This window comes from Oryza glaberrima, chromosome 2 (assembly GCF_000147395.1).
Source record: "Oryza glaberrima chromosome 2, OglaRS2, whole genome shotgun sequence".
In the NCBI taxonomy this organism is placed as follows: Eukaryota; Viridiplantae; Streptophyta; class Magnoliopsida; order Poales; family Poaceae; genus Oryza; species Oryza glaberrima.
Genome location: NC_068327.1, coordinates 12,538,113 through 12,556,763, shown reverse-complemented (window position 1 = coordinate 12,556,763; position 18,651 = coordinate 12,538,113). Strand labels below are relative to the sequence as shown.

The 18,651-nt window shown below is 42.3% G+C and overlaps 1 protein-coding gene and 1 long non-coding RNA gene across 2 annotated transcripts; both read right to left on the bottom strand.

The window, feature by feature from the left end:
* Positions 1–2,452: 2,452 nt before the first annotated feature.
* LOC127764039 (uncharacterized) lies at positions 2,453–4,587 on the bottom strand. The gene is made up of 2 exons (XR_008015800.1): positions 4,284–4,587; positions 2,453–3,150 (listed from the first exon to the last, which is right to left on the bottom strand). It is a non-coding gene; the product is annotated as an uncharacterized LOC127764039 (long non-coding RNA).
* An 8,687-nt stretch (positions 4,588–13,274) lies between these two features.
* Positions 13,275–14,879, bottom strand: LOC127764036 (mitogen-activated protein kinase kinase kinase 18-like). Its single transcript, XM_052288848.1, has one exon. It carries the CDS (start codon positions 14,722–14,724, stop codon positions 13,378–13,380), a length of 1,347 nt encoding a protein of 448 aa, XP_052144808.1. The 5' UTR covers positions 14,725–14,879; the 3' UTR covers positions 13,275–13,377.
* Between the last annotated feature and the right edge of the window lie 3,772 nt (positions 14,880–18,651).

Genomic DNA, 18,651 nt, shown 5'->3' with positions numbered 1-18,651 from the left:
TGCACGCAAGATATATGCATTGCTAATAAATCATGTAAATAAGTGTATACTTGGTGATTTCCTTTCAAAAAAGTGTATTCTTGGTGATGCCGTAAACCAAAAGGGCAGCAGCAGCAGCTATATGTAGCGTGCATGACATCTAGCTACATGCTCAGATACGGATTATCTCGAATACGAATAAGAATCGAATATGATCGGACACGAATACGGAAATATTTTTATCTCGGAACATGAAAACCAACTCAACTTGCAATAGAAACAAATATCAGCATATATAATTAGCTCATTTTATATAAAATGTAGTATAATCTATAAATATTTTTAAATTTTTAAATAATATTAATAGTGTGGACTAGTGTTAAGGGATGAACTACTATTAAAATCTAAAAAGGTATATTGAAGGTCATAGAGTTATAAAGAAATAGGGTATGTCTCATGGCTTCTGCGGATATCCGAATAGCACTGTTCATTGGATATCTGAATATTATTCATATTAGACGAAAACCCCGGTACCATATTCGTATTCGTGTCCGGAGAAAATATCCGTATTTGTATCCGTATCCGAACTATCCAAAAATTATCCGATCCGAAAAGTATCCATATTCGTTTTTCTCTGGAGCGAACGGAAACTATCCGCTCTGTTTTCATCCCTAGTGGACGGATGACATCGGATAAAAGACGGATTCAGAGGAAGTTAAAGATTAGAAAATTTACGATTCTTAAGAAAGTATCTTAAAGGTAGATATCTTGAGACACATAGTACATAGAAACAACAAATTTTCTACTAGAAAATGAGGTACCTCCCATTATTTTCTTAAGGATTATAAAATTACCCTAATGACAAAGGGAGTACATAGAGCGGTGGCGGCTTGGATGACTAAGTGGCTGTTTGGGAATCAGGGACTTATTCCAAATCCCTGTTACATCGGATGTTTGGACACTAATTTGATCTATTAAATATAGACTAATTACAAAACTCATTCCATAACTTTGGACTAATTCGCGAGACGAATCTTTTAAGCCTAATTACGTCATGATTTGATAATGTGATGCTACACTAAACTTTTGATAATTATGGATTAATTAGGCTTAAAAAATTCTTCTCGCGGATTAGCTCTCATTTATGAAATTAGTTTTTTTATTAGTCTATGTTTAATACTTTAAATTAACATCCAAACATCCGATATGACAGGAACTAACAAGTTTTAGCCCCATCTAGACACCCCAAGGTGAAAAGGCGATGGCCAGCGTGACACCGCTGGCGTGGTGGGCGTGCGCAGAGACAGGAGGGGAGTCGGAGCATCACAGGGATGAAGAGGCAACGTGCTGCACAAAAGAGTCCCGCAACGAAACGAAGGATATCAAAGCAAAACCTTCCTGCACAACACGAATCCCTACTTGTATAGTACAAAAGACTTCGGGAGCTCTTTGGTTCGATCATAAAGCTTGTCAAAGGTTATCACACATCATGTTAGACAAGTTTAATTAAGTTAATGTTGATGATATACCCTAAAGATAATTATAGAGATGATTATACCGCATACTATATCTACATATTATCATGTGTTGTTACTCGAAATAGATAACTCATTATTGGCTAGTGAATATGTGATTCGTTCGTAAGACTATTTATGTTGTATGTTATTATTTCTACAGGATCCTTGATCAAATATCATATATGAAACAAATAAAGTTCAATGATCAGCACATGTATTGATTAATTATCATGTCTCATGGATCATGGTTGTAACATCCCACGTTTTAACTATAGTCTTAGTCATGCTAATGACTTGATCACACTGGCTGAGAGCGGTGTTGATTGAGCCACGATGCTGGCTAGGACCTATAAATATATTAATTTTTGTTCTATTTTGGATATTAAATGGTTTCTCGGTTGTTTCTTTGTCATTTATTCATTTAGTCATATCAATATGAATCATTGATTTATTATTAGTTAGACTAAACATGGTGAGGAGCGGGATAATTTAGTTTTGGTTGAATTATAGCATGGATTAGTCATCACTAAGAGCGGAACACTTATGCACAATCGAAATCACCATGGAAGCTATAGCACTTTATTCACAATTGACCAGTACAGTTTTGCAACCATCCATACATACATGGATATAGTTATATATTTAAAATCTTATTATACAGTATGCATTTCATATATTGTACAAATACATTAGCCGAGAACATATCGTGTAATTAGTAATATTTCAAAAAGGGACCCTGCGTTATAGAACAAATTACAAATCAGTCCCTAAACTAATGGTAACCTCCAATTTTACCAGACTTGAGGGATTCAAGTGCAAAAGTATCAAACACCTCAGACTCTACCAATTTTCCATTAATTAAGGAAATTAACAAATAGCTTTAGGTTATCCCACCGAACAGCCATGTTGAGGTGTCACAAGTACAGGATGGGAATAGCCATGCAAGCAGGTGAATCACCAGTACAATATTTATCATTGATAAAATAATTTGTGTGAATCATTTCCAACCCAAGTCTCGGGTTGGTCGTGCAAACCAAAACAAGCAGCAGCTGCGGCAGTAGTAGTTACAACCATAGAACCAAGCTCCAGGAAAAATTAGCTTAAGTGTTAGCTCCACCCAGAGAGAAATAGCTCAACTGAAGTCCAGCTCAAACCAATACATGAACCAACAGTAGTAGTAACCATGGCCAAGTAATCAGAGAGAGGAAAACCAAATCTGAAGGAGAAGCAGGGTTGTTTAGTTCTTGGATGAAGAAGGGTTTCAGCTCTAGGAAGAGATGAAACTCAGGTCAAGAAGCAAGATGGAGCGAAAATCAAGCAAGAGGATCAGTCTGAAGAGGAGGAAGAGAATCACCAGAAGCAGATCAAGGAAGATGTCAGGAAGCAGTCAAATATTACCAGTAGAGCAAGAGCCAAGGAGGAGAATTACCTGAGTTCCAAGTAGAGCATGGGGGTTCAGTTCAAGAGGGGGGAAACAATCAGTCAAGCTCAAGGTGGAGAAGCTCAGTTCTAGCAAAATCACCTTAGATCCAGAAGAGCAGCAGTAGAAGAGAAGACTTGGAGTTCTGGAGGAGGAGCTGAACCACACATTTTTCAATCACGGTAGAATCAACCGAGGTAACCAAAAAATTAAAATAGGGGAGGAGAGTAGATCCTGCATACATATTAACAGCATTTGTTAGAGCTAGAGTTTCATGCAGATATATATATACCATCCATCTTGACAAAAACCTTGGCAATACTAAATGAATAAAAGTAACAAAATTTTGGGATAAAGTTAAAGATAAATGCATGTCTTTAAATCCTGACATATATAAATTATCATAGAAGAAATCTGAATAGTAACAATAAGCGTATGTAGCTATAATTCTTGAATAAAATCAACTGGTGTTCATGACATAAATTATTTAGGAATAGAGCATGTATAGAAGAACCAAATCATGCATGTGAACTTATAAGCTTTCAGATTCTAGTCATGTAAACAGGGCATAACATTGACATGTGCATATACAGATATAGAAGATGAGTAGTGTGTTCCAGTAAAAAGAATCAAATTGGGGTGATAAGATTAATGAGTAGAAAACCATAGATTTCTATAGTATATAGTCTATAGCAACTGTTTAGATTTAGAACATAGCATCTGGATAAGTTGCATATATATAATTAGTTTACCAATAGTTTAATTACTGTCCTCATCAACCATTGTAATAAAGTAATTTATAAATTGGGTTATTAATCACTACAGCATATGGAGATGATAAACAGAACACAAGAGGCAGTAGCAGTAGAGCATATAGAGGAATAAATTGCCATCAATTTGTATTCATGATAATGTTTCATAGGTGATAATTTAATTAGTTATGGTCCAGACCTTCCCATGATATTCCAAGTGTGGAACCATGTAAATTGCTTCATCATTAAATAAGATTTTAGTTAAAGATCTGATCCTGCTAGTATGTCACTAACTTCAGAAGATTCAGTCAATTAAACATGTATGCATATATAAGGACCAATGATGTTAGTGTGGTTTAAATTTCAGTAATGCAATTCATAGGCCTATTCATGTCAGCATTCATTCATCATGAACATATAGGCATCATCCATCTTAGCAAGCCAATTTCTCAAGAACCCTAGATCCAGTAAATACAACCCTAAGTATTCATTAGGACAAGTTCACAAACATCACCAGTACATCACAGTTTACATAACAACACCATACAAGAGAGGGCACCACACTAGTACATCACAATAGGAATCAGATATGGGAGGATGGAATAGGTAGCTCACCTATGGGGGAAAGGGATGCAGCCACCGGAGTTGCGCTGTGTTTCCACCAGCCATCTCCACGGCGGCTGCAGCAGCAGGAGACTGGTGGCTGGGGTTAGCTTAGGGGCAGAGAAGCGTGGAGCCAATAAACCGATTCGCGGCTGCGGGACATCTGCTTGAGGGGTCGCCGGAGTGGGGCGCGGTAGCCGGCGCTAGGGAGAGCGGCGGCGTCGCCGGCGCTGCCTAAGAAGCGGCGGCACTGGGAGAGCGTGAGCCGTGAGGGAGAGAAGGGGAGAACGAGGAAAAAGAGATAAGATGAAGAAGGTGGTGTAGTGGGCTTTTACATGTGGGCTGTATATAGGTGTATTATTGAATTTAATTATTATTGATTATTAAATATAAATCTCTCTCAAATAAGGTAAAACTTCTTTCAATTTAAATAATTACTCTCTTAAAAATAAAAGTGTAATGATGTTTGTTTTAACACTATATACTTTAGTCCAATTTTGTTATATAAATCATAGATCTTTACCGAATCAAAACATACAAATATATTTAACTATATTTAACTTAAAAATATATATGGTTCATCTAGTTGAGTCTTGAGGTGAGAGTCAATAACCTATAGTGTTGTAGATCAGCTATGATATTAAGGTTAGACATATCATGTGCATCATACTAATATCTACATTCTTGGTTTTAGTTTTAATTCGTCATATTTTTACAGTTGGATATTTATCTTGGATTTCTTGGAGTTCTTCAATGATTTATTCGTTCTTCGATTGTGGGTATCTCAGGCAAGTCCAACATCTTTGAACATCTCTTGTTATATTTTTGTAATTGCAATCTATATGTATCACATTGCATTAAATTATAATTTCTATGATTAAAATAAATATGCTGATGGATTGGATTGACTGGTGGAGCAATCGGTCATACTATAGATGTATTCTGAACTTGCCATGGTGGTGGGGGTTCAGTTGCATATATTTATCATCATAAGGTTAAACAACAACTGTTATATGACATTCAAGCGCCGTAGCGATCGTGTCGACCATATGACCTGGAATGGGACAGGCTGGCTTAGTAGTTCTTTCTTAATGGCTTTATCCTGCGGACTTAAGGACTTCCGCGAATCCCGTGAGCGTGGGCTAGCGATGAGGGTTGCCGTTGTTGCGGAATCCGATTAGATAATGTGGATCGCCGTTGTTGCGGGATCCGATGATTCGCCGTTGTTGCGGGAATCACCCGCAGAGATAATTGCCAAATGGGATTGATGAAAAGCTTGTGACCTTAGCCTTGCCGGCATACACCATGAAGTGTGCTTCAAGCGCCGACGGGCGTGGACATTAAAAGGTTTAAGGCATCTGTGGGTACAGCGACACACCTCTGCAGAGTGTATGAATTGTGATATGTCACTCCCTGTTTCGGGTAGAAACTGCGAACGCGGCAGGAAAGGAACCTATCGGAGGTTCTAATACCTGTGGTGCTTTATATGCAGTAGATTTTATAATTACTTAATATGAGCTTTTACTACACTGTTTTATGAACATGCATAAAATTCCTTGTTGGATTATGGGATTTGGAGATATATGTATTATGCAAGTGGATTATGAGCATGTATTTGTTGGATTGCTATAGTTGGACTTGTTGAGTACCATTCGTACTCATCCCATATATATATTATCCTTCGTAGATGTTTGAGCTAACTCTTTAGGCGTCGAAAAGGTTCTCTTGGAAGATGAACAGCAAGGAGAAAAATTCAGGAGTTGTATATGAAGTAAAGCATGGTCAGTATCAAGTCAAGATAAAGATCATTATTGGAAATTGTTGTTGAGATAAATTTAGTTATTATGTTGATAAAAGCTATTTTCTATGGTTTTTATTTAATGGGTTTCGCTACAATTGTTTCTGCTATGCTACTCTGGTGTGCTTATTTCTCGGTAAGTTAATTCTTACTAAGGAATGAGCCGTAGACCGGTATTCTACCTCGAAAGTGGAATACGAGGGTCGCTACAATGGTATTGTTGTCGGGAAATCCGCGCTCGGCCGATGGTGCCAGAACTATGTTGGCACGAACTAAGTCAATAACAGCAACGGCTCGGAAGTTCTATTTAGCTCCAGTTTAGGTCCAAAATATTGATGAGATGCGGGCGTGCCAGTCAGTTTGATCCTGCAACTGAGAAGATATGTAAACAATAGATCAAATAGCCGATCGGCTAACAAGCCGATGGAATAGTTTCAGCCAATGTCGATACTAGCCGATGTCGATAGGGTTTTGAGCAATTGGCTATATGTCCAATGTAGATAACGATACAAAGACAATCGGCTGATGGTAATATAATAAAACAATAATATATCCATTAGAAACTAGTCGGCTAATAATGATATAATAGAATAAACACTAATCCAAAGGTTAAAGCATACTTTGGCTGGAGATCCGATGTCATAAAATCCACAAGATTCGATATTCAATGAAACCTTTGTTGCAATCGGCTAAAACCAACTTATATACAATCCTTGTAAGCCAATGTAAAGTCCAGATAACTCATCGGTTGAAACCCGAATGAAACTCTTATTATAACCAAAGACAGGTTAGCCTTTATGATTCTAAGCACGACTAGTAATGATGCATCACAAAAGTATGCAAAGAAGCATAAATTCTAAACAATCAATACTTTGACTAATTTTCAGGGTGGTGGATACCTTAGTTAATCTAATCTAGCAAGATAATTTAGCTGATACCAGCATAAACCCTAAAATGAATCTCAGCCGATATGATTAAATTAAGATGCTAAACTAGATCAACTAAGATATATGATAAATAGGTAGGCAAAAATATCAACCGAACCAGAATGATCCAAGAGGTCGAAGCGATGCAACCTTGAACAACACCAATGTAGCCGATACAATTGCTATGGTCAGCGGAACGTAGGACTTGCCCCTTCGCCGGAGATCGAAAGCTGATGTAGCCCCGCATCAGGTGCCAAGTTCAGTCGTGTAAGTAAAAACCTCGGGAAAGAGGGTGGCGATGCGTCGAGAGTAATTTTATTGATCGGGAGATAGTTTATAATGACCCCTAGTGTACATATTTATACCCATGGGTAGATACTAGTCCTTGTTGGACAAGAAAGAAATTTTCCTAAAGATAAAAGGAAAACATAAAGTCCTTATCAGACACTAAACACATTTTCCTAAAGATAAACGGAAACTAACAATTTTTTTCTAATTAATAGATAAACTTATGCCGCCATGCCATAGTCTTCACGATTCTTTCTCGAACTCGGTCGCTTCTGGATAAGCTTCCTGCAATTGATTAATTTCCTTAACCGAAATTAGCAGAGTCAGGTAGTTTTCTTTTTTATTTTTAGGAAAGATTGTTTAGAATTCGATCAATACTTATATCTTTTACTTTATCTTTAGGAAAGTCTGTGTCTTGTCCAATAAAGACTAGTATCTACCCATGGGTATTAATGTGTACACCCAGGGTCATTGTAAAATATCTCTCGATCAATACATCTCTCGGCGCATCGTCACTCTCTTTTTCGAGGTTTTTATCACTGACGGAACATGGCATCCGACGCAGGGTTGCATCGCTTCTATCTTCGGTGAAGGGGTAAGGCCTAAGTTCCGCCGGCCCTAGCCATTGTATCAGCTATATCGGCATTGTTCAAGGCTGCATCGCTTCAATCTCTTGGATTGATCTGGTTCGATTGGTATATTTGCCTACCCGATATTTCAATTCTACCTTTAATTGCATCGTGTTTTGTGACACATCGATTTACTTGTGACTGTCTCGGTTTAGTTTGATCTTTTGTCTTAGCCAATACATCACTATAATCATAATGTTATTTTAAATAGATTTATTATATCCATCATGTTAGCATAGATCTATCGACTTATCTAGCTTATTTGATCAGACATAATCTTAGGTCCGATCTTCAATATTACTACTAATAATTTAAGTCTTGTTAAGTTCATAGATTTGTGCTACATTTTATCGGAGTGCTAGCCGATAAGTAATTTTTTTAATCAGACTTCCAGCCATTGTATGCTTTAACCAAGTCTACATTTAAATATTCTATGTCAATATCGGCCGATTGGTTCATTGGACATCTGCTTCATCATATTATCATCGGCCGATTGGATCATTTGTTCAAGTTCTTCCATTGTCCTAATCTAAGTGTTAGAATCTACATCGGATGTATAGCGGATTGTCCAAAATCCTATCGACATCGGTTAGTATCGCTACATCGGCTTATTGGCCGATCGGCTCTTTTAATCATCAATTTATCTATCTTGTCAGTTGTAGGATCAAACTAACTGGCACGCCCGATATTTCAGGACATGCACTAGAGTTAAGAAAATCTCTCAGGTCTTCATGTGTCACAACAAAATTTCACGTCAACATAAATTGGCACGCCTGGTAGGACACAAAATTTATTCCAACATGTCTGAAGAAGAAGTTGATTCCAAGATCCTGGTTAGAATGGAGAATTTGACAGAAGAACAGAAGCAACAGGTGGAGCAATTTGTGGCTGATTTTTAAAAGTGTTGTCTTCAATCTTTCGTCATGATGCAACAGGGTCTGATTCATAGGACTCAATTCCCCATGTTGATGGTTGGAACATTTCAACATACAGTGAATAAGGCAATTCATCATGCATGCTTTGTTCGATCAATCTGGAGTTTTGATGAACACATTGTAGAATTTGAACAAGAAAGGAATTGATGAATTAATCGATCGAGGAATTCAGCTCAGGGGACAATCACATCAGTATCGGCATGACGAGTCACATCAATATCAACGAGAACTTCATCAGTATCGGCGTGGTGAAGAGTATCAATATATGTAAGGAACAATACCACATCAATATACTAATTAGAGAGAGGGGAGAGTCGCCTCCGCCATCGCCTGCGGTGGCCGCCGTCACCATCGCTCCCTCCTTCGGTCGGATCTGGGAGGAAGGGAGGGGAGTGCCACCTCTACCGCTGCATGCGGTGGCCACCACCACCATCGCTCCCGTCCTCCACTAGATCTACGAGGGAGGGATGGAGGGAGGGATGAGAGGGGAGCGCCTCCACCGCCACCGTCGCTCCCCTCCTCCGACCAGATCTGGGAGCAGGGAGGGGGAGAGGGAAGGGAAGAGCTGCCTCCGCCGCTGCCACAACCCTCCCCTCCTCCAGTCAGATGTAGGAGGGAGGAAGGGAGGAGAGGCCTACGCTGCCTCGGCCGCCACCGTCGCTCCCCTCCTCCGACCAGATCTGGGAGCGTGGAGAGAGGGAAGGGGAGCGCCGCCTCCGCCGCTGCTTGTTGTGGCCGCCTCCACAACCCTTCCCTCCTCCGGTCGGATCTAGGAGGGAGGGAGGGAGGGGAGGGCTGCGCCGCCTCGGCCGCCACTGTGGCCCTTCCCTCCTCCAGCCGGATGGTGGAGGGTAAGGGTGTGAAGGGAAGGGGAGGTGGGTAGAGGGTGAGGTGAGTGAGTGAAGGGAAGGAGGACTTAGCGGGTGGAGCTCGGCCGGAGGTGGATTTTATGAGGCCTAACTTTGTGCAGGCAGACGTCTCAAGGTCTCGCTTGTGAAAATCAATTTTCACATGCGTTGGCTTAAAGGTCCGCCTATAAGTTATTTTTGTAGGCATGCGTCTTAAGACCACGCCTGTGAACATCGATTTTCGTAGGCGAGAATAAACTTAAGGTATCTTTTAGCTATTTTTGCAAACGATGAGGTGGAGGAGAGAAGTGAGGAAGAGAGAATAGGCCCACCTTTCATGTAAGAAACAACCTCTATACGATTTCTAGTGTGAAAATAAAAAAAAAGAAAATTTGGGAGTTTGTGCACTAGAGATAACATGGCTAAATTTAAAGATAGTAGTATCATTCACTATAAAACTTGCTCTAATGAATTTGTCTTTCACTCTACAAACTCTAATTGCTTGAAAGATAAAGTTATTTTAAAACAAATAAGGTGGTGAAAGATAAATTTATTCATGGAGGAAATAGATAGACAAAACAGTGGTAAGGACGCTCTAGAGCCTAGAGGTAGCTATGCTTGATTGTAGAGCAACCCCGTGATGGTGCGATGGCTATATGTGCCACCAATAGGGATGAAAACGGAGCGGATAGTTTCCGTCCGCTCCGGATAAAAACGAATACGGATACCTCTCGGATCGGATAATTCTCGGATAGTTCGGATACGGATACGAATACGGATATTTTCTCTCGGAAACGAAAACGAATATGGTATCAGGGTTTTCGTCGGATACGGATAATAATTCGGATATCCGGTGAACAGTGCTATTCGGATATCCGCAGAAGCCACAAGACATACACTATTTCTTTATAACTCTATGACCTTCAATATACCTTTTTAGATTTTAATAGTAGTTCATCTCTTAACACTAGTCCACATTATTAATATTATTTAAAATTTTAAAAATATTTATAAATTATACTACATTTTATATAAAATGAGCTAATTATATATGTTGATATTTGTTTCTATTAGAAGTTGAATTGGTTTTCGTGTTCCGAGAAAAATTTGTTTCCGTATTCGTGTCCAATCATATTCGATTCTTATTCATATTCGAGATAGTCCGTATTTGTTTCCGTATTCAAGCTATCCGTATTCGTTTCCGTATCCGGCAAAAAATATGAAAACAAATATGGTATGAGCATTATCCGTCCGTATCCGCTCCGTTTTCATCCCTAGCCACCAATAATCATTCTCGCATCATCGCATTAATCGTGTGTGCGCGGCGAGAGTGGAGAGTCCAAACTCCAAAAGGTCCAATCAGCCAATCACCGGCAGTTCGGGAAGGGGGGAAGGGAGGCTTGTACGGCACTTGTTGGCATGGAGTGTGCTTGCGACCAAACATATCCATCCATCCATCCATTTCGACTCGATCGCCCGTCGATCGGCCGCACCGCACGCACGCGACTCGCCATCGATCAGAATTCGGAAGGCTTGACGCTAGCCTCTCGCTTGATTCCGCCGGTCGTTTTCACGCCGCGTGCACGTTTTCCTCTGGCCCTTGTGTGTGTGCATGCGTACGTGGTGCGGATTAGCGGCACGTAAGTAGGTGCGTGACACTGGCCCAAATTAACGAGAGCAAGAGTGCCTCGCGCGCGCGCGCGCGAGCCGCGTGAACTCATTCATGCACGCATGTGCATGCACCTCCGTCCGTCGTCCGACCTCCGGTGATGTTTGTGTTTTAACCGGACGAATCCGTGCGCGCACCTGGAACGCGTGTGTCCATCAAATTAAGGTGCGTGAGCTGAATCTGTCGCCCAATTGTGGGTAGGCACCCTTCTTCTTCCAGCTACTGTACTACTTATGTGTAAGGGGGACGTTTCCATTGGCACCTAAATTTGGGTGCTCCGAACCTGATTGAAACACATCAAAAATGTAATGGTGTGTTTCACTAATCACCATTAATTTGTTCATTTTATATACTGTGTTACAGTTTCTTTTATTAAAAGTACATAGATACTGTGTGTGTTATATTCAAGCAAGTTTTGTAATTATTGGTTTGTTATGATGCACAAGAGAGGATAATTTTCCATTTATCTTGAAAAATGAAAATTAAATTTTACAATCCTAAACGCCAAAGGCATTATCTCACATGTTACAAATATAAGATCAAATTTGTCAAAATTATAGTGTTGCTGATTAAGATGATTTTTTTATCCATGAAAATCAAAACAGGTCCGGTGGTTGGACCCTGTACCAGCTTTGATTTGGAATCGTTGCTGATGTACAGTGAGGAGTGTAGAACCATTTTTATATATGTGTGTATTTACCATAAAAAATATGCAGCTCTAATAAATTCACTTAAAAATAAAATTGCAAAAAAAAAGAAAGTATACATATAAGAGCAAGTACAATAGCAGACTATAAGTCATCTATAAGCATATATGAAGAAGATAAGAGAGAGATGAGAAATGAGCTACAGATTTATAGCCAATTGTGATACGTATTCCAAAATATTATGTGTATATGAGATGTGGAATTAGATATTAATGGTGTAGTACATATTTATAGGTAACCGTTGTACGAATTGAATTGGGTATTAGATTAGCTATAAATGATTTAGAGATAAAGTTTACTGTACCATTAAACTCTCTAAAACTTTGAAACTCCCACCGCTGCAGAACGCACCCTAATAGTTTGCTTAGATGGGTGTGTGTGGGTGGCTGTGTGCACTTTCTGCGTAAAAAAAAATACTACTATATAGGAATAATTAAAAGCTTATACGTAATATTTAAAGAAATGGAGCACTGTCTCAATAATCGCTGTTGGGCCTTCCTTAATTAGGGAACATATAGCTATCGATTGCGTAGCCTTCACGTACTTTAGGCCCTGCTAGCTACTCCAGTTTGCTTCCTGCTCTCGACTTGACTCTTGGTTCCTCCTAAATAATGGCATAGTAAGGCAAGGCCACTGCATCACCCAATCCTAACACTAGCACTAACGCTAAGCAGAGGGAGAAAAAACCGTACCAACATTTTCGCCCAAAAGCATCTGCCGTTCCTATAGCAGCTCAGGTACAACCAAGGGTACATGTCAAGTGTAGCAAACTATCAATGGACGAATCGGTGTGGGTCTCAGCGAGCAACGGACGCCGACGACTCAACCAACCAACGAACCAACCATCTTAGCTAGCCGGACCCGGACGCGACGCGACTCTCGATCGACCGTTCAACTCCCGTAATCTCGCTGCTTTTCGCCATCAATGGCACAGTGGCCGCAACCGCAAAGGCGCCTCTCTCAGTCTCACCTGCACCCAAAAACTTATTGGCCCAGGTGGTTGCACGTCACCCAACCCCAATTCCCCCTCGCAAACCTCATGCCAAAATTCAACCAAAACCAACACGATTAGGCGCAACTAATAGTAGTACCACACCACGCCTAATTAAAATTTCTAAACCGACTCGTGTTTGCAGTACGCTTCCTTGGGCCCCACCTGTCAGAGGCCGTAACCTGTTCTAGTAGGGAGTAGGGTGTAGTGGTAGCCTCCTAATTACGGCTCACGCCCGGCACGTGACGGAAAAGGACACCGCCGAAAAGGTGAAAAAGTGGGCGCGGGCGGTCGAAACGGCACGCGGGAAAGTAATTAAATCTGCTGCCAGCTCGGACGCGGGGAGGGTTTAACCAACTTGATACTCCATTGCTTTGTCTGTGTAAAGTTACAGCACCTATTATTATTGCGATTATTACAGCCACTAATCGCGCTGTTACTGCGGCGCCAGCTGCAGGGTGAGCTCGAGACGCCGTGGTCGTCGTCGTCGTCGTCGTCGTCGTGGCCGCGCGGGCCGTCGGCGGCGGCCGCGAGCTCACCGCCTCCGGGGAAGACAAGGTCTGACGAAGCCTCATCGCCGCGGAAGAAGCTGGTGGTGGTGTCGGGTTGTGGCGACGGCGTGGTGTCGTGGTCGTCGGCGCGGCCGCCGCAGACGGCGATCCAGTCGTCCATGCTCCAGGTCCAGTCGGGCGCGACGGACGCGCCGGCCGACAATGCGCGGAGACGGTCGGCGGGGGCGAGCGCCACCGTGGCGTCGGAGTCCGTCGAGGTGGACTCCCACAGGCACTGGTCGAGGATGCTCTTGGGGGAAACGCGCTGCTCGATCTGCACGGCCTTGGATGTGGAATCGGATGCCGCGGAGGCGACGAACGGGTGCTCGAGCAGCTGCTCCGCCGTCCACCGCTTGGCTGGGTCTCTGATCAAACACCTCGCCAGGAAGTCCTTCCCTTCGGCGGAGAACCACGCGGGGGACTCCGGGACGTCGACGGAGTGCGCGACGTGGTGGAGCGCGGCGACGGGGTCGGCAAACCGCGGCCACGGAGCGCCACCGGTGGCCATCTCGATGACCGTGCACCCGAGTGCCCAGATGTCCGCGGCCGTCCCCTGCGCCTCGCCGCGCGCGGCCTCCGGCGCCAGGAACATCGGCGTGCCCCTGATCGTCACGCCGCCGGCATTGCAGTCCTCGGCCGCCATCCAGCGCGCGCACCCGAAGTCGGCGAGCATCGCGCGCCCGTCGGCGCCGACGAGCACGTTCCGGCCCTTGACATCGCAGTGCGCGATCCCGGCGGCGTGGACATACGCCAGCCCGCGCAGGACATCGCCCACCCGCGACCGAATCTGGGGCTCCTCGCACCGGCCGCCGCACCGCTTGATCTCATCGGCAAGCGATCCGCCGGGCGCATACTCCAAGAACAGATCGTAGCACGCCCCGCCGCTCCCGTCCACCGCCGCCGACACGCCGGATCCAACGCACGGCACGACGAACGGCGAGGCCAGAGCAGAGAGCATGCCCTGCTCGCGCCGGAGCGCGCCGGCGCGCGCCACGTCCACGGACTTGACCGCGAACACGCCGCCCGTCCGGCGGTCCGTGGCGATCGACACCGTCGCCGTCGCGCCGCGGCCGATGACCGGCCCCCTCCGCCACTCCCCGATCGCGCCCATTCCTGCGCTCCGAGAAAGCGCAAGAATGGGAGCAGAGGTGAGCTGAAAGCTTCCACTTCAACTCCTCCTTGTTGCCTCCTCTTCTTCTTGTTGTTGTTGTGCGCTTTCTTGTTGTTGTCGTCGTCGTTGTTGTTGTTGGTAGCGTAGAAGAGGCAACTGCAGCTGGATATGTGGAGTATATGTGTGTTTGTGCATATATAGGAGGGGTGGGAAGGAGGTGATGCTTTGGCAAGGGAATGTGGTTAAGTGTAGGCTGTCCAACCAAAGCAACAAGGCAAAGAAAGGGGTGAGATGAGAGAGTCCAAGCTGGCACAGGGGGATTCTCCACTTGGCCACACATGAGTGGTGGACGCAAGTTTTGGAAGGGGAGGGGGAGCTACCTAACAAAATATTAGGACTTGAGGAGGAATATTTTTCTCTATCTCTTATTTTTTTCTTTTTTAATCATGGTAGCTAGAAGGGGACACTTGTCCATGTTGTCTTGTGGTTTTGCCAAGCTCATGTGGCTGGAAATGCCTTTTGTTTTTAATTGGTGGGTTGCGTATTCTGGTGGGGTTGGGTACTAGTACATGAGTAAGAATTTTAGATAGTTGAGAACGGATAGGGTAGAGGGTATTGGATACATGTCAGAATTCCTAAACTAAATCTGCTGTGGTATTAATAAGTTCAAACTACATAGGTTCATTTTGTGAAGTTATATATCAGGGGTACAAAATGGAAGAGGTTAGTTGAAGTAGTTAGTTGTGTTGTGCCACTCATTATGGCCACACTCTAGCTTTAATCTGGAGTTTCTCTCGGACAGACCTTTCCTATTGATTTCAGCGACCTAGCTATTTGGACTAGTGTCGCTCTACAAGCAAAAGAACACAGCTCTCTCACCATAGTTTAAGCATCACCCAATTGCTTGACAAGTCTCCATCCTTTCTCTCTAGAAGTAACCTTTAGCTTTGCACCCAAGAATCGCCATGATTATATTATGTTCTTTTTAAGGGGAAGGCAATCTAGGTAGTTAGTTATATCTTCCTCCTTTCAGTTTCCTGATGCTGATATTAACACTTAATTTTGTTGCTGCTACAAAATTAAAAAAAACAGAGGTAGCATCTCCCTTTATATACAGAGAGATTTCATTTCTGGTATCATATGTACTAGTAATTAATCATTTGATGTCTGATTAAAGTAAGTCAGCTATCATTTTGAAGAAACAGTTTGTGGATGCACGATCAATTGAGAACTTGGGCCTAATTCCCAAGATATCAAGGCTCATTTGGAATGTGGCACATCACTATACATTTAGTTGTCTCTCAACCAGTATATATATTTTTATATAATGCACGGACAATATATAGGAGATGTAGTACTCCCTCCGTCCCATAATATAAGGGATTTTGAGTTTTTGCTTGCAACGTTTGACCACTCGTCTTATTCAAAAATTTTTGAAATTATTATTTATTTTTTTGTGATTTATTTTATTATCCACAGTATTTTAAGCACAACTTTTTGTTTTTTATATTTGCAAAAAAAATTTGAATAAGACGAGTGGTCAAACGTTGCAAGCAAAAACTTAAAATCCCTTATATTGTGGGACGGAGGGAGTAGCTAATTACTAATTAATGTATAGTGCCATGTGAAATACATATCATTGCCACTAATAACAAATAAGTATAGGCCCTCTTTGTTTAGGCTTATAAGCCAACTTATAAGTCGAAAAGTCTAAGTCTAAACAAACAAGCAGCTTTTCCGTTTGGCTTTTCTGAAGCCATAAGCCACTCTAACACTATTAAGCCAAAAGCTAGATTGGAGAAACTTTTTTGGCTTATGTGAGGTAGATGTATGACTCAACTACTAAACTTAGGACATTAAATCCACCGGCTTATAAATCATATAAGCCAATAAGCTGACTTAAAAGTCTAGGCCAATAAAACTAAGCCTAAAAAAAGAGGGCCATAATAATCCATAGTGCTTTTCCCGTGCTTATTTATTTTTCTCTAAACCTAATATGTGTCTACCTCCACCCATATGTGGTTGTCAATAAACAAAGAAGTCTCTCCCTCTATCTGCATTTATTATACGTATCAATCCTAGAATGGGTACAGCTTAACCTAACAACACAGTTGGGGCAGATCAGCGTTGTGCTTGCAGATCTGGTTTTTAGTGGCAATGCTACTCCAGCACAAGGCGCACCAGATTGAGATTTTCTTGCGTCCTTGCAAAATAATTATTATATAACCACACATAGATCAACGAGGCCAACATGGAATTAAATTGATGGTGCTAATTAACTAGCCACCAGATTATTAATCACGAGTTCAGATTTTAATCACACCGTTAACTGCTAATTAAATTGCTTTCCTGGATCGTGTGTGACACATGCTTGTCTTTTATATATGTTTATTTCTTGACGCAATTGGCTTGAGATGTGTTGTTAATTAATTAGGTGGTGAGATAATTGATCTTGTTCTGCGACGGGAAGCACCTTGGGAGTGATCTTCCACGAGATATTTAGCGGTTAACATAATCCCTTCTTGGCTTATTAACCTGCATTTGTTTAAGACAAGCTGCACGTTTAGTTGTGATGTCTATGATTTTTTTATTTGTTTTGGGGATGCCTTTGCCGGCACCTTGGCACAGAAGAGAAGAGATATGGGATCCAGAAGAACAAGATACAGGAGACAAAAACAAGTATGGTGTGCAAGTAAAGACCCACAAAGTGTATATTCCGTTTGGACTAATTATGATGTAGATAACGATTATTTTTGTTGCTTTAGCATAAATAGCCTCTAAGTAATTAATTTATCCATTTAGACCACTTGATCGTATAAGCCCTTTGGACACAAGAATTTCATTACAAAGTGTCCAATAAATTCCAGCAAAATAGAAAACGAAAAAAAAAAGAAAATATTGTGTTGGATTGACGAGGTCTCAAATATAATTAACAACTCTGCAAAGATTTCGGAGGAGTTTGCTAGGAGTACTATTTTTAACCAAATTAAAACTCTTGTAATACAGTCTTAATTCCACCTTTCAATTTTTACGGAAAAATTAAACGACGAAGGATCTAAAGAGAAAAGCACTACTAGTACTTCTGTAACCATGATCGCTGATCAATACTCTAATCTGATGGCCACACTTAAGAGCAGGCTAGTTAGGCTACTCCTAACGACCAAAATTCCGCATCAACCGGCTCAACACAACAGTGACCGGCGTGCATGAATGTAGCAGATGCCAGATGCAGCAGTGCAGGGCGGTAGATAGGGTGGTGGTGGCCACACCAACCGATTTTTCTCCTACACAGACAGTTGTGCCGTGACAGCAACCGCTTCCTCCCCCTCCCTCTCCTGTGGCCTCAGCTAATTGGAGGGAAGAGGAGTAGAGGACGGCCGACGTGGGCGGCTTCTGCCCACTGGCACTGACACTGGCAGAAAATATGCCCTGTGCGGCTGCCGCTCTGTCGAGTGTCGAGTCGTTATTTGGCTGCAGCTCTGACCATTCACCTGACCAGTTAACCAGTAGTAGGAGTACTTGTAGCTGCTGCTGCTGTTGTGGCAGAGATCTGTGCCTGAAGCGTTGGGTTCGGTGCCACCGAAGCGGCTGCTGCGTTGGGAGTTCGACGGCGAGAGGCCGGCTGGGTCCAAGTGGCAGTGTTGTGTCACTGCTTGTGTCTGGTCTTTGGGCCCGTTTAGTTCTCTAAAATTTTTTCTCTAAAACATCACATCAAATCTTTGGACACATGTATGAAGCACTAAATATAGATAAAAAGAAAAACTAATTGCACAGTTATGGAAAAAATCGCGAGACGAATCTTTAATCCTAATTAGTCCGTGATTAGCCATAAGTGCTACAATAACCCACATGTGCTAATGACGGCTTAATTAGTCTCAAAAGATTCGTCTCGCGGTTTCCAGGCGAGTTCTGAAATTAGTTTTTTCA